Raw genomic sequence first — 23,294 nt, 5'->3', positions numbered from 1 at the left:
GAAGTCCGCATTCATAATAAGTGTCCTTTTCCTTCGATTGCTTGCATTCTGTTATAAGTGAGAGCGGGGGGGATATGCAAGTGAGCAGTAGCTCAGTTAGTTGATCTTGTTCAGAACAAATTTTCTATATATTGATAGTTTGACAGTTTTATAATGTCTACTGAGATTCTGCTGCAAATGTACCAAAATCCAGACCATTATTAACAAATTGTAGACACCAAGGAGTCTGCTTAGCCTAATCTTCTGCAGTCGTGTCTGTTTATTTTGTTCCAGTTCCTAGACAGTTCAGCTTTCAAATATGCAACGATGGTACAAACAAATTTTTTTTGAAGACATTTTTATGCCAGAAGCAGGTCAGGATACCGTCAAGCATTTATATCAATAAAAAGCTAACATGTATCATCACAAACAAATTACAGATCATGAAAATCTTCAAATTAATTGATTCTCTGAGGCTCAAAGTAGTATTAAGCAGTTGTGAAATGTTTTTGATTCATTTCTTAATTAGACCTCCTCATTTAATTCATTTAGGCACACGATCATCCCCGGGAGCACAGGAGACACTCCATCAATGAACCCGTTGATGATGATCTTGTTCTGCTTGTTTTGCTCATTAATTTGGAGAGATGGGTTGGGGAAGAAGGGTGATGGAGCATGACATGCCCAATAAGAGTGAGTGAGGGAGGGATGGGGAGGGAGGAGCGGACTGACAGCATGGCCTTGGAACAAACATTAACTCGCAGATGCTCAGAATCCATAATAGGCAATGGCCTACAAGTTTAAAACATGTTTAACAGTATTTATTTTGAAGGAAACCATTCTCCACTGTGCTGTCTTTGCCATTTCCATCACATTGCCCAATAAAAATGTATGCGATCGTGTGAGCTGAATATTTGATTTTTCTTTTATTTTGCAGTCCAAAGATGACCAAATGCAGGTGATTGGCAATCTGAAGAACATCTCAATGGCTTCCAGCAAGCTGCTGCTGGCTGCCAAGTCACTGTCTGTGGATCCTGGAGCTGCTAATGCCAAGAATCTCCTCGCAGCTGCAGCGAGGTTGGTGAATTGCAACTGGCAGCCATGTGAGTCATCATAAACTGCCCAACCCGAGGGTGGGAGCCAGTGAAATTTAGTGGAAGGTGACACAAACCGCAAGGCTTTCACACTTTAAGTACAAAAAGAGAATTTGGAAATGAGGAGTGTGTTCTAGCTGGAGCCATGTGTTCAGCATCTGAGCCTGTTTCACTGCGAGAGTGTGAAATTGCCCCAGGTGGACAAGAGAGAGACAGATGTGCCATTGGGCTTTGTGCTTGATTGATTTCTCTCTTCTTAATAAAGGAAATGGAGGATAAGAGTCCTACATGCACTTCTGTAAGTGTGTTGGACTTGAGTTATAGCAATGCATAAGGAAATTTTAAAAATCAGTAAGACTTATGCAGACACCATCAGCTCCTCATAGTACAGCTGAGAGCTTTGTAGTGCTTGCCACTTTTTTTTTTTTTCCATCTGCTTACATGTTTATTCAGGATATGTGATGGGGGGTTCATATTGTATTGTGTGTAATGTGTTTCAGAGCTGTTACTGAGAGCATTAACCAGCTCATCACGCTGTGTACCCAGCAGGCACCTGGCCAGAAGGAATGCGATAATGCTTTGCGTGAGCTCGAGGTTAGCAAAAACACTTCAACCGCATGTCTGATACAAACACAATAATGATGTAACATGATATCACTATCTGTATCCTGGATCTGTTTGGGGCTCCAAATAGCTGTATCTGGTTTTGGAATTAAATTCAAAGTAAGCATGGCCTACACATTTGTTTTGTTTTTATTTTATATGAACCCAAGCACTGTCTGCATGGTCTGTGATTCTACATCACTCAGGTTCATAACTCCTCTCGAATTGGGATGTGTATAGGACTTTTATTATTTTTTTATTTTTTGTAAAAATCATGCCTACTGTTATTAGGCAGAGGTAAACCAGTATAACACACACACACACACACACACACACACACACACACACACACACACACCTACACCCCTTGGAGCAGGGGTATACTGGTTTACCTCTGTCCGTCCATATCTCTGTATTTCCGTACATCCGAAACACCCTTTCTCTCAGCATACACAAATCATAGCCACTTGGTACCAAACTTCAGCTTGGGGTTCTATACCGTTTTCACGTCTGTCACACATTGACTTCCTGCTTTATCGATCTGAATGTATTTACGAAACATATATAGCGTGAATTTACAAGATTTTCGTAACATTTTTCTCAGCAACTACAAATCTCAACTGCTTGATATTTGGTACTGAGCTTCAGCTTAGGGTTCTATACCGTGTACACTGTTTTCAGGTCTGTCGCACATCGACTTCCTGTTTTACTGATCTGAATGTATTTATGAAACATATAGCGTGGATTTTGATGCTATTTCAAGAAGCAAAATGCTATCTCAAAATGACAGTTTACCAGGATGCTATTTGAAATACCTGGGGAGAACACTGCTCTTTACTTACTTGTTTCAGGGTTAATTATTTGTTGAAGTCAACATTCATAATAAGTGTCCTATTCCTTCAATTGCTTGTATTCTGCTATCAGTGAGAGCGGGGGGATACGTAAGTGAGCAGTAGCTCACAGTTGATCTTGTTTGTAACTATGCATGGTAATTTTAACACATTTTGTTGGTTCTATTTCCCAGAATATAAACAAACTAGTAGCTAAATTTAAATCCCTGCTGCATCTTAGCCTTAATGAACATGGTAGTATTTCTATGTCCCACAAGCTTCATATCTGACTGCTTTCTCATGTCCACATTTGCATTTTGTTGCAAATAGTGTATATTATACAGTATGTGCTTTTCATATCTGTAAGCATATCATCTTAGACATATCGCTTCATTCTGAATAATGTATTTGTATTCCATTCCATCATCCGTCATACATATATCAACCACACACACACCCATGCAGTGTTCTGTTTTCTTTACAGTGACCCCTGCTGGGTTATTCATCTGGTAGTACCAGTCATACTGACTCATGAAGCCTTGAGCTCAAATTCCTTGCAATATTGGGGATATTGAAATAATAGCCATTTGGTCACTAGACTTGGTAGAAAAAGAAATGAGCAAAAGGATGAAAGAAATTTCAGAGAGGCTCATTCAGCGTCATCTCCTCAACATCCCTGTGATCTCTTTTGCTCTTTTTTTCTTTTTTCAGGCGGTTAGAGGAATGCTAGACAACCCCAATGAACCAGTCAATGATCTCTCCTACTTTGACTGCATTGAGAGCGTAATGGAGAACTCCAAGGTAAAATGTTTACGTTACACTGATGCTGAGTAAACCAGAGTATCTTTTAGTCTATATACTGTAATTAGGAGAGAACTTGTACACCTTGTTTATATCAGGTGCTGGGAGAGTCCATGGCAGGTATTTCACAGCACTGTAAAACCGGAGACGTGCCAGCGTTTGGGGAGTGTGTGGGTGTGGCATCCAAAGCACTGTGTGGACTGACTGAGGCAGCTGGCCAGGTGAGTGGATCATAAAAGCTAGTCGTTCTGTCTGATGTTAAAGACTATCTGATTCACATTTCCTGATTAAATCGCGCACACACCTATTTGCTTACTTTCTAGCATAAATATCCATATAATGAGAGACCAAAGACAACTGAATATTTTTAATATTTTACCTCTAATGGAGCTGCACAAATGTAGATGATCCATCTTCTAGTGAAGTGTTTCCCACAGTAAGTTCTTTCCGCTTGGCAGACAGCATTATTTTGGTATATTCTATGACTGCGCAAAAACAACCTAGTGTATCCATGATGTCATGGTGTCTAGACTGACCTGGGTTTCTTTGATCAAAATGAATTGCTCTTCCCTGTTTGGATCATTATAATACCATGATTTTTCAAAACCAATTAATACTCCGAGAATGTTTTCACAGAACAAAATAAACAATTTGTTCGAGTGCTCATTTGCCATATTCCAGGCGTTTATATAAAGCCAATATTGCATTAATGATTAACAAACAATATACTGTACATTGTGAATCCCTATTATTATATTCTCATTTCTTGATTTTCCTTGCTTTGTAAAAGTTGTGGAATAGTTATGCACTACTTAAGACCTGTCTCAAACCCCGTACACAAAACACAAGGTTCAGAGATCACCACTGCTCAACCTAATTTTTCTCTTTCTCTGGTCTGTAGGCATCATATCTGGTGGGCGTGTCTGATCCGAACAGCCAGTCAGGTCATCAGGGATTGGTGGACCCAATCCAGTTCGCCAAAGCTAACCAGGCCATTCAGATGGCATGTCAGAGCCTGGTGGACCCAGCCAGTAGTCCCTCCCAGGTGACAAATTAGCCTTTTTAGTTTTAAACCCTTCCTTTAACAGATGATGGAGTGGACAAATCAAAGAAGGTCGAGTCCCTGGAACAAACATACTTTGTGTCAGGACTATAATTTATTTATTACTTTTTCTCCCTGCTGAGAAAGTAGGTTTAACAACCAAAAAAATGCATTTCATTATGATGTGATTAGTCTCAGTGCTGTAACTGTAGTACATGCTGCATGACTCAAATAATAAACAGAATCAAACAATGATTTACATGCCCTAAGAAGATGGAATGCCTCGTCTCATAACTGACACTTTGGCTAACAACTTCTTGATTATTTTATTGAGGATGCAAACATGTTGACACAGTAGAAACTGTTAGAATAGAATAATGATCTTGTTTGTTTGCCTTAGCCTTAATTATTATGTTATACATTAGTACTTGTTAGCCCCCCTTTTTTTTTTTTTTTTTTTGGGTCTAGTCATTATTCCCAGTCATGAAAACTGGGCACTTGTTCAGCAGGCTAGCTAATAAATGTGTTATTTGTCCACCTTTGGATCACCTACATTCAGTGTCGTAGTCAAGTCACAAAACCTCGAGTCCAAGTCCAGTCTCGAGTCCCCAGTGTTCAAGTCCAAGTCATAATAAAAAATTGAGTCGAGTCCACTATTGATCCAAGTTGAGTCCGGGAACAAGACTCCAACCGCACCATTTGACGGTGGCTGTTTTAGCGCCATTAACATTAGTTTGTTCCTGAACATGACGTATGAACAGGTGAATGTGCATTCTCTTTGTCAGGGAGTGCAAAGTATTCTGTCAGAGATGGTTGGGAGATGGATGTAAGTGCAGAAGGTGTGTTTATTAATACAAGTGAAGACGGGTAAAGAATCCAGAATGGCAGGCAAAATCATAAAACAGTGAAACAGGCAATAGGTCGAGTGAGGCACAAATAGACTCCGGTAGACTTGGCAGAATCAAAGACAAGAAACGTGAAATCAGGGATCAGGAAACCAAACAAGAAAATAAGGCTTGGTAACGTGTCAGTAACGCAACTCAATACTTCGCAAAGTAAGTGCGTTTTTCAGTTTTTATATGGGCAAGCTGACTGCGCCTTAATCCTGTGCAGGTGCGAGTTGTTTACGGCACACGCAAGAGTCCGCTTGGTGTGCGTGCTGTCCGGAGTGCGCCCAAGAGTCTATCTGATGCATGCACCAAAGCGTGCAGGTGTGACACCCTTACACGAAATTAGTACAAAAATTAATGTAAATATTTTATGCCAAGTTATTATGGCATGTTACAAAAAATAAAGAAAAAAAAATCAGTCCTCGTCTCCAATTTACAAGTCCGAATGCAGTTAATGCACGAGTCCAAGTCATCAGTGCTCAAGTCTAAAGTGAGTCATGAGTCCTTAAAATTAGGGCATGAGTTGGACTCAAGTCCAAGTCCTGGACTCGAGTGCTACAAGCCTGCCTATATTCATAGTAAAGATGGTTTGAGCTATTTGTTTTGTGTGTTATATGTCGAGACCTTAAATCAACAATTCTGTGACTTACTAGAACAAAGCAGATAAAACTTTTTTTTTCTTTTTAATGGTTCTATTTCTTTGCATAGGTGCTGTCAGCAGCCACGATTGTAGCCAAGCACACCTCTGCTCTCTGCAATGCCTGTCGTCTGGCGTCATCCAAAACTGCTAACCCTGTCGCCAGGAGACATTTTGTGCAGTCGGCCAAAGAAGTGGCCAACACTACGGCTAACCTTGTCAAAACTATTAAGGTTAGATTAGGGTTTGTGCCATTTTTTAAATAGTAGTAGTAGTAGTAGTAGTAGTAAATGATGCATTTGCTTTTCTAATATTTACAAGTAAAATATTGTTGGCGTTAGAATGCTTGTGTTTTTCTCACAGGCCCTGGATGGAGATTTTTCTGATGAGAACCGCGAAAGATGTCGTGTTGCCACGACCCCTCTCATCCAGGCTGTGGAGAATCTCGCCACGTTTGCTTCTAATCCAGAGTTCGCCAGCATTCCTGCTCAGATAAGCAATGAGGTGAGATAATGTCATCCAGTAGCACTTCAGATGCCTTATTTATGGTGTGCTACTGAAAGCTGGCACCTTAAAGAGCATTTTCTCATGAAATTTACAGCAGTTTCTTGGTAGCTCTTAGGCTCAGTCTTCTGCTTTGTCCACTGCTTTTCGCTCAGAATGTACTATAAAATGGCCTTTTCGACTGCTCCTATAACCTTCATGAATAAGTAGGTGACTTGAGTGCCTTTGATCCATTACCTTTAATCCTGTGCCAAAGCAAAGTAGCTGCTCTCAGTTTCAGAAAAAACAAGGCCGTGGTGGTGTGATGAACCATTTCCCTTTTTTTTTTTAAAAAAAAAGTCAGGGACCTACTCAAGGTGAAATGATAATTGGCTACATTTTTACAGTGTTTGTAAAACACTTGCTCTGCTTTTATAAGGTATATCACCACAGTTTGACTGCGAGCCTTTTCAGACAGCACCTGCTGTGGAGGTAGAGACGGTCACTGGAGGGTAAAGAAAACATTGAGCGTTTTCTTGTGTGCATATCTACGAGACAACTGACTTTAGATCTGTCTTTAGGCTTTCTTTGTGATGTGTCCTTTTGGTTGGTATTCGTGTATGCTTGCACTTTTTTTTTTCTTCTCTTTCTCCCTTGAATAGGAATTTTTAGATTTGCAAAAGTTAACCCAAGTGTAATCCAAGTTTGGTTAAAAGCTGTTGTATGGGCTTCCATGGTGGAGCAAAATTCTTTTTAATTTTTATTACTTTTATTTATTCATTTATTTATTTATTTTTAACTTATTTAACTTGTTCTTCCTTTCCAGGGCTCGGCAGCTCAGGAGCCAATCCTGTGCTCAGCTCGTTCTATGCTGGACAGCTCCACCCAGCTGTTGAAAAGTGCTCGCTCTCTCATCCTTAACCCAAAAGACCCACCTACATGGTCCGTCCTGGCAGGTCACTCTCGCACCGTGTCCGACTCCATAAAGAGCCTCATCACCGCCATCAGGTTTGTGCACTTTTCTCCATTTTATCACCATGGAAATCACAGAGGCAATGTTGAAATAACATTGATCTCAAATACGTATCTGTGGCCAGGAGTACAAGAGAGTAAAATTGGCTCTCCTCTGTCATTCATGATGACCGTAGACAATTATGGGTGTCTGTGCGCTCATGTATGTGGAAAAGTGTTCTGCTGCGCTGTGATGTAGCATGAACAGCAGTTTGAAAAGGTGTCATGGCTGACTTCATGTGCGTCAGATGGAGCACATGCTAGCCCCCATCCTCATGTTTAGTAGCTGGTGTGGAGGGGGGGGAAATTGCCTATTTAGGGGGAATGACAATTTTTATGGTCTGTGGCCCTCTTTGCTGAATTAATATCACTTTTGTTTGCACACAGATCCTTGATATCTACATAACGATACGTTTGCTGTTCCAAGATCAAAATTAAAACTCAAAGGTGACGGAGATGTGCCATCTGCACCCCTGGACTCTGATAGTTTACCACTAGCTTTTCGGCAATCCCCCTACTTTTTAAGTCCAATACAATAATCGTTATTAGGTTCCCAAAATGGGGTCTTTATACCTAATTTACAAGTGCTTATAAAAATATAAATAATTCTAAATTACAAATAATATAGAAATAAATGAAAATTATTCTATGGACGTGTATATAGAAAGGAGTTATTATATCAAAACCTAATAAGAGTACTATTTACAATGTTGTCAAACTTGTCAGAACTAGGTGTGCAGCCACCTCTCAAAATAATGCAACTTTAAGTTACGTTTAAAGATGGATACAGATAGAGACTCGGAAATTGCCTCTAGGAGTGAGATCCGCACAGAGACCCCTCTCTAAAGAAAAGAGTTCTGTGCCTTGGCAGTACGACACTGAGGGATATTTAGCTTGCTAGCTGTTACTTGTATGTTTATGTTGGGGAAGCCATGGCCTAATGGTTAGAGAAGCAGCTTTGGGACCAAAAGGTTGCCGGTTCAATTCCCTGGAACAGCAGGAATGGCTGAAGTGCCCTTGAGCAAGGAACCTAACCCCCTACTGCTCCCCAGAGGATAAGAGTGTCTGCTAAATGCCTGTATACTGGAGTGTTTCCTGAACGAGCTAGTAAGATAATTAGGGACGAGATTATTCATGCATTTATACACCAGTAGTCTTAAAACCTGTATGCTCTAAGTTCTTATGCGATTTTATTTCTTGTATCATGTTTCATGTGCTGTACTTTGCAATACAGCGCAAGTTGGTTGTAATATGCTCGATAAACTTTTTTGCTGAGTTCAATAACCAAATTGGAAAAGTACAATCACACTAACGTACAGCAGCTGCTAAATCAGGTTTGTGTAAGCTTTTTATGGAAACTCAGGGTTGCTCTAATTCTCACTTCCCCCTGTCAGCCTGAGTGAAAGAGTGGTGGAAGAAATCATTCATGCACCGTTGTCCTTGCAGCAATTACAGTACATATCTTGTTTGGAGGAAGTTGGACGAGCTTGCTTAATTAGGAATGAGCAAAAATAGAAATGTTCTATAAGATATAGAGAACCTGTCTGTGGGTGAATCATACTGTGTGTGTGTGTGTGTGTGTGTGTGTGTGTGTATATATATATATATATATATATATATATATATATATATATATATATATATATATATATATATATATATATATATATATATATAGTGTTATTACACATCAGACTAAAACTTTACAGTAATTTGTTTCTCCCTTTGAGTTTCCGTGGACTGGGGAAAGCATATAAAAGCAATTCACCACGTATCTGTTTTGCTATTTGTTCCTTTTGTTTAGTTTAAGATTTGCTTTCAGTGGCAGAGACGATGGGTTCCATACATTACTCCCAACAGTACTGTCGGGACCCCAGGCAACTATAAACCCAACAGTAAAACCGAGTCTGATAACCTTATTTTGTGGCATTTTATATATAAAGCACCTATGATGTGATGATATGGTATGGTGCTTCTTTTATTTTTCTCCTAAAAGATGATTGTCTAAAGGTTAATGTTTATCTCCATGGTGGCATCTAAATAGCTGCCTTACTGATCTTTAAATTTGTACATAAGTGTTTCTATGTTTGGGGAATGCCTTTGAGATATAGTGGATCAGATGAACTGATTTGAGATCAGACAGTAGTCCATGTTAATGTATCTTGTGCATGTAGACATGCTGATTTGAGATCAGCTCCCAGTCTCTAAGGATGTGCTCTCCGCCAACAGCCTGCTCAACAGGAACAGTATCAGAAGGGATCTGTGACCACTTGGCTGCCCTCCAGCTCCATTGTCCTCCAAGTCCATCCAATTGACAATTGGAATGCAGCCAATGGGTGCATATTAGTGTGTGTATTTGAATGGGTGCTTAGAAATAGTCAAGTCTGCACAAATCCTCCTACCTTTTGCAACTGTAATGTATCTAATGTCTTGATGGAATAGTATGAAAGGCACAAGTCAGCACCACCTCCCTCTTTATGTTGTTACAGGGACAAGGCTCCAGGTCAGCGGGAGTGTGATCACAGTATTGACAGCATCAACAAGTGCATCCGAGACATAGAGCAAGCCTCCTTAGCTGCCGTGGGCCAGAGTCTGCCGTGCAGAGACGACATCTCTTTAGAGGTGCTAAAATGCATCAGTCTGTATGTCAGCTGCCTGTTAGTTTTTGTTTCTACATGATTAGATGCTGAAAATATTCCTCTTATTCACTGTCTGTGGATTTGCTATTCTGCTGATAAGCAGGTGTTGTAGCAGCTTTTTGTTGATTTGGGACAGTGCCAGCATTGTAGTTAATGTATATTGGTGGTTGGGCAGGCTGTGCAGGAGCAGGTGACCTCGGCCGTGCAGGAAATTGGCCATCTGATCGAACCCATCTCCACTGCAGCCCGTGGGGAGGCTGCACAGCTTGGGCACAAGGTCACTTTCTCTCTCACTCACACACACACACACACACTGGCCTTTTCACATAGCAAATGACTCCTGTGGTATACCTCATTATGTTGTACACTGCAGTTTAGTCCACATTAAATTGTCCACACTGTTCAACCAAATGATCATGATGATCATAATATCATAAACAAATAGTACACCTTTCTGGCTGTGACTAGCTTTGATTTGTATAGCTTCCATCCTCTCGCAGGTGAGTCAGCTGGCGAGCTACTTTGAGCCACTCATTGTGGCTTCAGTGGGATTGGCCTCTAAACACATGGACCACCAGCAGCAGATGAACATCCTGGACCAGACCAAGACCCTTGCCGAGTCTGCACTACAGATGCTGTATGCAGCCAAAGAGGGTGGCGGAAACCCTAAGGTAGAATAGGGCTCGAGATCTCATTACATAAACATGCATATTGAGGATTATGAGCAGAATGACAAGCTGGAGCTATTACTCTGTGGAATGTCCATATGCCACATTTTCCAGAAAAGCTGTCTCAGGGGTGTCATACTTATTTTAGGTAACAGGACACATTTCAGTCGTCCACTATGTGGACTGGACCAAAAATGGTACAGATCAGTATAATAGACTATCGCATCACTTCTTAAATGTCTTCATTTATCTGAAGAAAAAAAAAAGAATAAAAACCCCATAAAAGTTATGATTGAATAACTATTGAGCCCTTTTGCTGTGAAACCCTTAAATTGGTTCATTTGGAAAGATAAATGGTTACTGTGTCAAATTTGTAGCTTGCTAATGAAACATTACATATCATTAGCATATTTTGTCAGTAGCTGAGTTTATGACCCTGAGTTTATCGCTCTGTTTTTCTCTTTAGTGGAATAACAGAGACAAGCATTATTTCAAATCTTGTAATTCAAATATGGGTCGCAAGATGGTCTTTATTTCAAACATAGGTTCTATATTCGTTTGATGTGGCACTCCTGACCTGATCTGGAACCTCTGTTATTGATCAGGATGCTCACAGAACACAAATAGAACGGTAGTTTCGTACATTGCTTATTAGCTCATCTAGCCGACAGGTGATGAGCTTATGCCATCGTGTGTCATCCATCTGCCGTTGTCCACGTTTCACAAAAATCGTTTCTTCACTGATTTTTTTAAAAATTCTTTTTGGCAGGAAGGTAGGTCTGCATATAGCTTCTACCCAGATTTGCATAATTGCAATTAAAAATGGAGATATGGAGTAATCAATCCCTAACGAGCAGTTTCCACACAAATTGCTTCTTCTCCCTCAATTCTTCAACGATTTTGATTCTTTCTGGCATGAAGTTAGGGGTACCTAGGGTACATATAACTTCTACCCAGATTTGCTTCATTACAATTATTAATGAAGTTATGGGGAAATTAAGCCTTAATAAGCAGGTCAACAAAAATTGCTTCTTCTCGGTCAGCTCCTCGCTGTTTTGGATTCTTTCTGTCAAATAGGTCGGTATTCCAAGGGTGTATATAGCTTGCAACATTTATTGCGCAAGGTGGCCCACTTTAGATCGTTCCTTCTGGACTATGCTGTCACTGACTGTCTCGTTTATATAATATAGGTTCTTGCAAACGTAGTATTTAAAAGTCAATATTGTGGTGATGATTAACACATTGTGCAGCTTTGATGCTTAGGGTTTTATTTTACAACAGTTTAATCTGATATTGTTTATTGTAAGTACAGTACTGTGCAAAAGTCTTAGGCATCCTTTTTTTTTTTTTAGTACAAACATTTGTTATAGATTTTTATTTTATGACTTCTACATTATGGAACCAGTACAAAAATACTTTATATTTCCAAACGTTAGTTTTCCAGCACTACTGGAAAAAGGTTTTTTTTTTTTTTTTTTGTTTTTTTTTTTAAGCAGAGCGTTATCAGACCAAACATTTTTTTTTCATGCATTACTGCTTACTGATCTTTATGGGATTTTTTTTTTTTTTTATGCCTCCGCCACCGTAAGGTGCAGGAGGCATTATGTTTTCGGGTTGTCCGTGCGTGCGTGCGTCCGTCCCGCAACCTTGTGAATGCGATATCTCAAAGGCTAATGAAAGGAATTTCACCATTTGTGCGCTTTGGGACAAACATGAACTGATTAGATTTTGAGATCAAAAGGTCTAAGGTCAAGGTCACTGTGAGGTCAAATGTCTGTCCGAAAACCTTGTGAACACAATATCTCCAAGGCTAATACAAGTAATTTCACCAGGTCAAGATTACTGTGAGGTCAAATGTCCATCCCCAAATCACAACTTTAATAAGGCGTGTAGTCTACTGGGCGGAGGCATCCCCATCAATGCCGTTGGCATCGAGTTCTATCTAGTTTTTTTTTTTTAATGTAGAAACATTTAATTTCATTATTTTTTAAGGTATCTTTGTTCTACAACATTTCATTGCATGTGCCTAAGACTTTTGCACAGTACTGTGTACCTCTGATATATAGAGTTGGATTTATGTGGTGTTCTTTTATAAATGTCATTATATGTACCTGTTCATGCATGTTTCTGCACAGCTCTTCCTTACTCTTAAGTGCGAGGGTTAATAATGATTTAGGCCTTGGGGTAATCAGCCTGTAACTGATTGACCATGTACATTAACTGGTACACACGCCCCATCCTCATACAGGCAGCCCATACCCATGATGCAATAGCCGAGGCAGCACAGCTGATGAAGGAAGCAGTAGATGACATCATGGTGACGCTGAATGAGGCAGCAAGTGAGGGAGGGATGGTAGGAGGCATGGTGGAGTCCATTGCTGAAGCCATGGGACGGGTGAGTGAATTACCCATTTTAAAACCAGGTCTTTTTATATGAATCCTTTACCTATTAAAAAAAAAAAAATAAGATGACATTTGAATGGCATTAGGATTTTTCAAACTGCTAAATTGTGGCATATTGGTGATTTATTAAGTGATAAAATGAAAATAGTACTTGGTAATTGATACATGGACCCTATTTATATAATGGAAATATGAGGGCAGTGTTTGCACATGGCATGCTAGCAGCCTGGCTCGTTCTCTGAGCCAAGAGCGGGATTCTGGATGCAGATGCTTGGAAGGAGGTCCTTTCAGCAGCTGTTATTAGAAATCTGCAGGAGGCTTTTCACATTGAGAGCCCGAGGCTCTCCAGCTGTCACTCATTCACACCAGGACTGTTGCTGCGGCTGGAGCCCTCCATGGAGCTCATTATGAACCTCCATTTGATCCTACACCACTGTTCGTCTCGTTTATGTGTGTCTGCACTCTTTCATTATATTGTCAAGAAGACACGCAATGGATGATGGCAAGAATTGAAACATAGTTGCAGATTAATTTTCACCCATTTTTTTTTTTTTTTTAAACAAAGACCGTAATTAAGAGGGACAGCATATTCAGTGTTTCAGGAAGGCCTGTTTTGCAAGAGAACTGTGCTGAAATCAGCCTTGTTTCATGGTTTTTACTCTCTTAGATGGATGAGGGAACTCCGCCGGAACCGGATGGCACATTTGTGGATTACCAGACCACCATGGTGAAATTCTCCAAGGCTATCGCCATCACTGCACAAGAGATGGTGAGTAGCCTGTCATCACATTTGGCTCCCGACGCTCTTGGGTGTCTTTTCTAAACACCTTATATATGTTCTGATATTTCCTCTGAGAATTCATGCCTTTCTTTAACAGGTGTGTTAAATGGGGGGGGGAATGTATATAGATCGCAGCTAAAGCGTATGTACGTATAGAACACTTGTAGGGTGATCTGTTCCAGATGACGAAGTCTGTGACGTGCCAGGAGGAGCTGGGTGGTCTGGCGTCTCAGGTGACCGTGGACTACATCCACCTGGCACAACAAGGACGTCTGGCAGCCGCCACAGCCGAGCCGGAGGAGGTGAGGATCACTTTGGAGGGGCAGTCTGTCATCAACAGACCAATGGGGTGGAAAGAGTGGAGTGAGGTGGACAGGAGGCACATATATAAATGTACACAGATTATATTATTTCCAATGCAGTGGTCATATAAGCAAGAGGCACAGCTGGCTGTACTCCTCAAACAGATTCCAAATTTTCATATGGAATGGGTTGAGCAAATAATATGCTGTCTGGATATAATGCCATAAACCACAATTGGCTATTTTTTTCAAATGTTCATACGCATTTTGTTCATTTCTTTATCATAAAGAGTAAAGTTATAAATGTCAGTGATGCATCACAATTTGATTATGTATATTTTAAACCAGTGTGCATCCAGTGTCTGCGAGCCACCGGCTCTCCTCAATAGCCTTTACATAAGCAGCTGCTGCTGTTACCATAGTGACTGTACACCCCCACAAGCTTTAAAAGCCTCTGGTGAGGTGGTAATGAAGCACCACCTACCCATGGATCTGTGTGTCAGGAAACTAAAGGTGTAGTGCCATCCAGCCCACTCACCAGCTCTCGCCGTCTTTTTCATTATTCACCCATCGGCCTTTATGTGAAGAACCAAAGCAGTCTAGGATCGAGGGATTGAGCATGTACACCTGGTCAGGGTTTCACTGTGCCACGCGTCTCTGCTCCTCTCCAGGTCGGCGTGCAGATAAAAAGCCGTGTGCAGGAGCTCGGGCATGGCTGTATCTACCTGGTCCAGAAGGCTGGTGCGCTCCAGATGAGCCCCACAGACAGCTTCACCAAGAGGGAGCTGATCGAATGTGCACGAGCTGTCACAGAGAAGGTAGGCCTGATAGCTCTCACTTCCATCCTTCACCATTCTGTAGTGCATTGAGACCTTTGAATGTAGTAAACCATACTGAGAAGGGGAGTTTATGTCTGCTTTATGAGCCTGTATTTCACTGTGGTCTGCTAGCTGTTTCAGGAAAAGGGGCATCTGTTCAGTGTTGTCACTAGTCCTTTATAGGGCTGAACAGTGTTTGTGTTGAACATTGACCACACATCTGTGTCTTGTTAAAGGAGACTGGAAATCAGTGGGATGAAGGATTTCAAGTCAAGGAACCATCAAACAACTGTAGTATGGGGTTTGAGGTTGGAATTTTGGTGTGCCACAAGTAACGCTCATGCAGAGACGAACTGATATCACTGCATTCGGGTCGATCAGCATCCAGTTTTGCAACATTGAAATGTTTGCCGTTAAAGATAGGGTCAGTAAAACTAGTTTAGTAACACTGTTGTTCTGACATTGTGACGTCTGTAGATTTAATATCTCTGAGAATAAAAGCTCTAGGTTGTGTGGTAACTTGGGCTTTGCAATAAATAAAGAAGTCCAGTTATGTGGACCACCAACATCTAACCAATCAGCATCACACTTCCAGGTTTGGAATCTGGATGTAAACAGAAGCAGACTAAATGGTGCAGCAAGCTTACTGCAGTAAAATATCATAGCATGGAAAGTGCTGTCATAGTGTATCTTTCTAATCTAAGTTTGCACAACTTTTCTGAGACATGCCCATGAAAGGAAGAGATGGATTATGGCAATTGGGAGAGATGAAAGTGCAGAATATACCATCTTTTGTGGCGGTAATTTTGAGTGAAACCAGCACTTGGGACCAGAGGAGATTGTATATGAAAGAGGGAGAAGGCAGAATTAGGTTGAGAAGGGGATCAGTTCCATAGTGGTGTCAGAGAGGGAGAGAAAGAGAGATGATGACCATATAAGAAGGCAAGTAGATGAGACCAATACCGAAAAGACAGAATTTAGAGGCAACGCCTGTGGATCATGACTGTTTTGTGTCCTCAGTATATCTCTCCTGCCTCCAAATTACATGGTTTTTTTTGAAAGCCATGTTTGGAGGTATGGAGTTCAAACAATACATTGGGCTTTTGTTTGTTTGTTTGTTTGGCTAATGTGCTAATTCTAAATGAACCCAAGTATATTTGTAGTCAGGTCTTGCATCCCAGGATTGGCCTATGTGTATGTGTTATTATTCTATCCATATTCACTGGATATGAGCAGTCACGCGCACTCTGGCTACTCTACTACTAGGCTATCAGCTCATATACCGTGAGTAGAGAAAAACAAAATGGTGGAGCGTTTTGCTGAATCAAGTTCAAAGTGTTTGTCAGATGCACAGTAAGGACATGTCCGCTTGCACAATGAAATTCTTAGTTTGCTGTCCACCATGAACGCCAATTACAAATGCAAATAATAAATGGGCGGAAGAAATAATACAAAGTAAAGGCAATGTAGTGCAAAATCAAAGCAAAAAAAAAAACAGTATAGTGCAAAATAGGCAGTGTAATACAAAAATAAGGCAATGATCGAACATGGCAGGAAAAAAAGGGCAGTAGTATGCAAATATGTGCAAACAGATATAAACAGTTAAAGACAGTTTACAGGGAGGAGTTTACCAACCGAGGACGAAATAAAGACTCAAAAGTAAAACCCCAAAAAATACAAAAAAGCAACAAAAATCGACTAAAAGTATTTGATGGTAAGAATGCCGCCCCCCCCCCCCCCCCCCCCCGAATTATTATTGTAGCATTTTTCATGGATTACTACTGTCGTTTTGTCAAGTTTTTATTTGTCAGATTTGCAAAAGCTAAAAAAATGTTTCTCTCAAAATCCATTGAATGTGGATATAATAAAATGGTTATTCTACTCAATCTCATCATACATGGCTTATAGCCAGCTTGGTGCTATGCGCCTCATTGGCTATCAGCTCATGTACGACTAGATTTCGTGGAATAACTGCTAAATAGCTTCAAATACCAGGAAAATGATTTTCCAGTTATATTGTCTTTCATGTTTGAAAGCTCCTCATGCACCAGGAGTTAGGCATGTACACGCATGTGTTTTTAGAGGCACTGGTTGTTTTGGAGGGAATGCTAACTTCTGCCAAAAACATTGACACTATCCTTAAATCCTTCATTAATTTATTCACTACACTTCTCTATTCATCGATATCTCATTAGATTTTGCCAAATTGTTTATGGCTTTGGAGGAAACGCTAAAGGAAGGGGTTGTGTTGTGAGTTACAAAACAAATTTCCACCGGAATCAGTTACTAAACCTTTAAGAAATATCAGAGTTCTGTTCAGTGAGCTGTGAACATGCCATTTGCCACTGAAAGTATTTGGCTGAAGCAATTAAATAAATCCTTGTTTGTGCCTGATAATATTAGTAGTAAGTTTGATCACATCTTCTGTGGTAAAACACAGCAGCAGCTGGTAATTGCTTTTAACTGATAATAATGCAGGGTGTTGTGTTCTCTCAAGCATTAAGGGGTGCGTATCAAAAGCCTTCCCTTTTATGGGTTAACGTCTGTAATAAAATTGTCTAGGCAACAGTAATTATGGTGAAGGAAGTGGATCCACTAGAGTGCTGGAAAGGATTTGCTTGTCACTGATACCACTACTACATTTCAAGTGGAAGTACACAGAGTCAATGCCCATGGCTTTCTATGTAATATTATTAAAAAAAAAAAAAGTTCTCATTCAGTGTATTGTATAGACAATACATTCTCAGTTCATTCCTGTTTTGTAGTAAATGTTTTGCAATTGATTGATTGATTACTGAATTGTTTGTGTTGTGAATGGGTCCTTTTGAATGTATAATTCTGTATTAGTTCTTCACTTCATTTCTATGCTGAGGGGTGTGTACAGATGTGGCCAGCTGTGCCTGTAGTGCAGTGCTGAGGAAATGAATTGGGACTGCAGAGAAAATTTGTTTCTCGCAACAAGCTGGAATGATTGCGACACTAATATGGGCGGTCAACTTGAGCCTTCGGCTACGCTCAAACACCCCCCCCCCCCCCCCCCCCCCCCGATATTTCAGAAAAATGTCTTTTCATTAGATTTTTCACTTTATTGTCTCTCTACCTTTGTCTGTCAGCTTTATCAACCTGTATGTGGAGATATGGACCTTTTTTATGCACAAAGTGCCAAAGCCATCAATATTCATCCTAGGAGAATGAGGCTGCTGCTTGATTAATAGCACCTTTACTTCTTTTGCTCCCGACTGCTTCTCATCATTCTTTGTTTGCTCCATTCCCCCTGCAGATAGATGCAGGTTATAGGATGTGCTAAATCATTCTGATGGCTTTAATCAGTGCTATCAACAAATTTATAAAATTCCTTTTACTCATTTTCCACAGACCTGTGCCAGATTCATACTCTAAATCAGGGGTTCTCAACCTTTTTAATCCCCCGCTGGCCGAAAGGCCCGAAGGGAAATTATGTCGTAGTGATGTCCGTCCATCTTTCCGTCTGTCCCGGGATGGGTACTCACCTTCTGAAATCAACTCCTCTCTCAATTTTTGGACAAATTTCATGAAACTTGACAGAATTCCCTGTTATGTTGATAATATGCATGTTGCAATTTTGTTCAATTCAGTCACATTTTACCAGAGTTACGGCATAGTTGCCAGTAGGGGAAATTGTGCTTTCAGAGTACTCTTGTCTACTTTAAGGCCCACCTATTCATTCTTGTACCAAGTCTGGTACTTACCCATTAAAAAAGATCCCCAATTATTTTGGCTCATCTAATCTAGTAGAATCTAATAATCTGTTGTAGTGTATTAATGGAGCACATCATCACTCCCTGTTACAGATGGGAGCCCAGGAATTAAATAAATGCAATAAAAACAAACTGTTTTTAGTTGTAGGTATTGTATTTAAAACTGTATGGATGTCAGAAGGCAACACAAAATCATGCATGCAGGGCATTCTCAGTTAAAAGGGATTAATGATCTAAAAGTGGAGTCTGGTCCATTAACACAAGAACTTATTGCCATGTTTGTGTTCAGCAAACAAGCAGGTTATTAAAACCAAGAAGTACATTCAAAATAAGTGGATATAGAAACCACTCACTGGGCTAGATCCTTACATGCTAACAAAGGATTTTTTCCTACGAGTTGGAAAATTATCCATCTGTTGAGTTCCCTGACATCTCAAACTACCTGGTGCTGCAGACATCGTTCTACACGGACACACAGATGAAAACCTGGAAGAGCATGGAGGCGAACAACTTTTTATCTGTGGCTGGGTTAAAGATCTGGGGATCAGGACACTACAAGATAGATAGCGGTAGACGGATCGAAGTGCAGGAAGAGTGTTTATTAGCAGGTGTGATGTACTAAAAACACAAACGAAAGCAGAATTATAAAGCAGATTATTTAAACAGCATTATAAACATGGCTAGGAACAAACGTGACCGTGATAATACTTCAAAGCCTCTGTGAAAACAGCGTCTGTATCTGTGCATGCTTAATGTGCTCAACTCAGTATCAGGTGCTTCCCGTAACGACTGGGTCCCAGTGCGCTCTGTGAGTGAGCGCAGCCACCTGAGCTGCGCCAGATTCAAGTGCACAAAGGCGTGACAGTCAAATGTTCACCTACTGTGTAACTTTTATCTCACGTGTACAGTACCAGTCAAAAGTTTGGAAACTCCTTCAAATTCAATGTTTTTTTATTTTTTAATTTTTTTCCTATATTGTAGAACAATACTGAACTCATCAAAATTATGAAATAACATATGGAATTATATGGTAAACAAAAAAGTGTTTAAAAAAAAAAAGTTTCACCTTTGATTCTTCAGAGTCGTCACTATTTACCTTGATAACAGCTTTGCACACTCTTGGCATTATCTGAACCAGCTTCATGAGGTAGTCACCTGGAATGCTTCTCAATTAACAGGTGTCTGGTCAAAAATGGAATTTCTTGCCTTCTTAATGCATTTGACATCAACCAGTAAAGAGTAAATGATAAAAATACAGTAAATAGCCCTGTTTGACAACTGTAGTAATCCATATTATGTCAAGAACCACTCAACTAAGTAAAGAGAAATAAGTCAGTCATTACTTTAAGGCACGAAGTGTCTTAGTTAATTAAGGCCACACCAATTTAATTAGTTGGTTCTCAGATTTTTTTCAGGAAAAATATGAAGCGAGCGGGCGAAATAAAAATAACATTTAAAAAATTCTCTGATGGTAAAATTAGCAGTGGAAATAGACCAAACAATACAGGCAAACCAGTAAACAGAATTTCAACACACCTGTCAAAGATTTTACGCTTCTGTTCACTGAATATCCTAACAATCACAAACACAGGCTTTGCAGGACTCCCCTCCATAGGCATGTTTCTTCCACAAGTCTTTATCGAAAGTGAAAGGGGCGATTTGATTGGTTTTCGACGTCACGTGACCTTTTCTGTTGGCGGGAGTTTGATTTCGATTTTATTTTTCTTTTCATTTTGTATTTTCTTCAAGCGGCGATTCCGAGAACCAACTAATTGAAGTGGTGTGGCCTAAAATAAAAAACATAGAATTTGAAGGCGTTTCCAAACTTTTGACTGGTACTGTATATCGCCACCAAAATGCCTCATTTTCATTGATAACCCATCACAAAGCATCGCAAGCTGTAGTGTGACCATAGCTTAATGAGGTGGATGTGACGTCAGATGCAACCCAGCAGTTGTACCCTACTATGAGTAAAAATTAGCTTCAACTTCGGGGGGGGGAAAATATTTGCGGCCCACTAAAGGGCCGCAGCCCAGTGGTTGAGAAACACTGCTCTAAATAATCTGGTGTTCTCTCCTTCAGGTGTCTATGGTGTTGTCCGCCCTCCAAGCAGGTAACAAAGGCACCCAGGCCTGCATCACGGCAGCCAGCTCTGTCTCTGGCATAATCGCTGACCTGGACACCACCATCATGTTCGCCACTGCAGGCACACTCAATGCTGAAAACGAAGAGTCCTTCGCAGACCACAGGTAAAACTCAGCAGAGGTGGGAAAAAAGGAGTGTTTGTAGCAAATAAAGAACCATCAATTTTGTCTATTTGAACATTACAAGAATGGCTGTAATATGTGCATTCTTGTGTTTGGCACAAATTAGGGAGAACATCCTGAAGACAGCAAAGGCTCTAGTGGAGGACACCAAGCTGCTTGTGGCTGGCGCGGCCTCCAGTCAGGAGAAACTGGCCCAGGCTGCGCAGTCCTCCGCCAAGACCATCACCCAGCTGACAGACGTGGTCAAACTAGGGGCTGCCAGCATGGGCTCAGACGATCCAGAGACACAGGTGTGGGGTGGATCAGTGTGTTTTAGTTCAGTCTGCATATCTTTACTGTTTTGTAACCCTAGTAGTTGAGGTCTGTCTATTGCATGAATCAGCAAACTAATCTAGTGAATGCAATTAGCCTGGCAAGCCAGACTAAATGTGAATATTTAGTCTGGCCTCAATCCGTAGACATTTCCGACGGGTGTAGGAGGAACAACCCGCTGTCAGCGCAACAGTGACTGTGACGTAGTCAGAGCGTGCAGTGGGGGAGACCTTGAAATAAATAATTTTTCAAAATGCGTATTAATTAATAAGCAGGTTCTAGATATTAAGAAGTTTGGAGATAATGACCACAAGTTTGGAGTCTGTACCACATACTTAACATACACTCTTATTTTTTTCAAGTGTTTTTCAAGGGTTTGCTTAAGCTGTTTTTGAGAGTTTTTATTTAGTGGTGTTTGGTGAAATAATTTCCCTTAAATTTAAAATAACGGGAAAATAAGAAACAATCAAAAAGTAATGTTTCAAAGCTGTTTATTAATTCTTCGTACTGCACAAACTAGCCCCATCCTTTTGGCTATGAGCAGAGCCAGCTGGTAGATCAGACTTTTGCCATAGCCGGTCGGCAAAACAGCGAAAACGTCCTTCTTGAAAAGGAATGAGCGGAGAGCCTCTTCCTGCTCATGTTTCAACGAAAACTCCAAGTCTAATTCTTCTAAAACTGATTCCAAAGCGGAGTCAAATGCGTGCTGTTCACTAGCCGTAGCCATCTTTCCTGCTGTGCTTTCTCCAGCGTCGCACAGCTTTGTCGTCACTCCTGCAAAAGCCCACCCAAAGAATCCAAACAAAAACCTTGCGTTGTGATTGGCGGGCACGATTTGATGCCCGGGGTGTTTTTGTTTATATGGTGCGAGGCTAGACCCACTCGCTAGGCAAAAATATTTTTGGCCGCTAGGCGGGTTGGTCTAGTTTACTAGGCTAGAATGCAATATAATTTTAGGAAGATTATTTTAAATGTGTGTAATATTTTGTGCATTTATTGGAAAACCATAGAAGGGTGAGGGTTTTTTTGGGGGGGGGGGGGGGGGGGGGGGGTTTCCCCTGAAATTTGCAGTAATGGAACACATTATAGAGCATACTATTTTGAGATTTGGATTAAACCCATTCAGTTCAATAGAGCACATCAAATAACTATAATAAATTATAACCCACCGTTTTCAAAGTTGTTATGATTTACACCACTGAAATGAAATTAAAAAATCATAGACCCCCGGCTATGCTGAGAACGACAGGGCTAAATGATACACTCTCTCTTTTTCTCTCTCTCTCTCTCTCTCTCTCTGTTTCTCTCACAATGCATTTACCCTCACTTTTTTATTTTATTTTTTTTTAAATCCTATCTTATTAACTTAAAGTGGTTTATAATAAATCATAGTGTTGGATTATGCAACATACTGTGACAGGTAAGTACCCAAACTAATGTAGCCTTGGGTATGCAGAGCACCAATAATGCAGAAAGGTACCATTTTGGGACACGGTATCATTTGCAAGCCCTGTGATGGTTAATAAGCTTCTATCTACATTCGCTCGCTCTCTCTCTCTCTCTCTCTCTCTCTCTTTACTGTTGATAAAACAGTTGTAGCTTGTTTCATAACCCCAGCTGTTTCTAATTACAGGCCATGTGCCTTGACTGCGCTCTTGCCTTCCTCTCTTTCTACTCCTCATCAATGTCTTTCTTTTTTTTTTTTTTTCAGGTGGTTCTCATCAACGCTGTGAGGGATGTGGCCAAAGCGCTTGCCGAACTGATAGGTGCGACTAAGTGTGCAGCAGGAAAACCAGCAGATGACCCTTCAATGTACCAGCTAAAGAGTGCTGCCAAGGTAATGTCTGGTTCCATGCATGTGTGTACTCTGACAGTCTGGTTGTCTTGGATGTGCGCAATGCGTTCTCTTCAGGCTGTGTGTCTCGGTGTGTGACCATCATTCAAGGCCTGTATTACTCTGATGGGTATCAGTGTATCTCTGGGTGTGCGTGTGTGAC

The 23,294-nt window shown here is 40.6% G+C and overlaps 1 protein-coding gene across 3 annotated transcripts in view; it reads left to right on the top strand.

Annotated features, from left to right (window-relative positions):
* Nucleotides 1-23,294, top strand: part of tln2b (talin 2b) — a 218,981-nt gene that overhangs the window by 166,838 nt on the left and 28,849 nt on the right. For all 3 annotated transcript variants that reach the window (XM_060914863.1, XM_060914864.1, XM_060914862.1), the window contains 18 exons: nucleotides 917-1,056; nucleotides 1,574-1,667; nucleotides 3,218-3,307; nucleotides 3,406-3,528; nucleotides 4,209-4,352; nucleotides 5,948-6,109; nucleotides 6,240-6,380; nucleotides 7,186-7,367; nucleotides 9,860-9,992; nucleotides 10,185-10,286; nucleotides 10,510-10,680; nucleotides 12,926-13,072; nucleotides 13,748-13,849; nucleotides 14,044-14,163; nucleotides 14,835-14,981; nucleotides 20,801-20,967; nucleotides 21,092-21,275; nucleotides 23,009-23,134. In XM_060914863.1, the coding sequence (XP_060770846.1) occupies nucleotides 917-1,056; nucleotides 1,574-1,667; nucleotides 3,218-3,307; nucleotides 3,406-3,528; nucleotides 4,209-4,352; nucleotides 5,948-6,109; nucleotides 6,240-6,380; nucleotides 7,186-7,367; nucleotides 9,860-9,992; nucleotides 10,185-10,286; nucleotides 10,510-10,680; nucleotides 12,926-13,072; nucleotides 13,748-13,849; nucleotides 14,044-14,163; nucleotides 14,835-14,981; nucleotides 20,801-20,967; nucleotides 21,092-21,275; nucleotides 23,009-23,134 (2,475 nt within the window). The remainder of the gene's footprint in view (nucleotides 1-916; nucleotides 1,057-1,573; nucleotides 1,668-3,217; nucleotides 3,308-3,405; nucleotides 3,529-4,208; nucleotides 4,353-5,947; nucleotides 6,110-6,239; nucleotides 6,381-7,185; nucleotides 7,368-9,859; nucleotides 9,993-10,184; nucleotides 10,287-10,509; nucleotides 10,681-12,925; nucleotides 13,073-13,747; nucleotides 13,850-14,043; nucleotides 14,164-14,834; nucleotides 14,982-20,800; nucleotides 20,968-21,091; nucleotides 21,276-23,008; nucleotides 23,135-23,294) is intronic.

Source organism: Neoarius graeffei, chromosome 2, assembly GCF_027579695.1.
Source record: "Neoarius graeffei isolate fNeoGra1 chromosome 2, fNeoGra1.pri, whole genome shotgun sequence".
In the NCBI taxonomy this organism is placed as follows: Eukaryota; Metazoa; Chordata; class Actinopteri; order Siluriformes; family Ariidae; genus Neoarius; species Neoarius graeffei.
The sequence above is the reverse complement of the archived record's forward strand: the minus strand, read 5'-3'. Positions and strand labels throughout refer to the sequence as shown.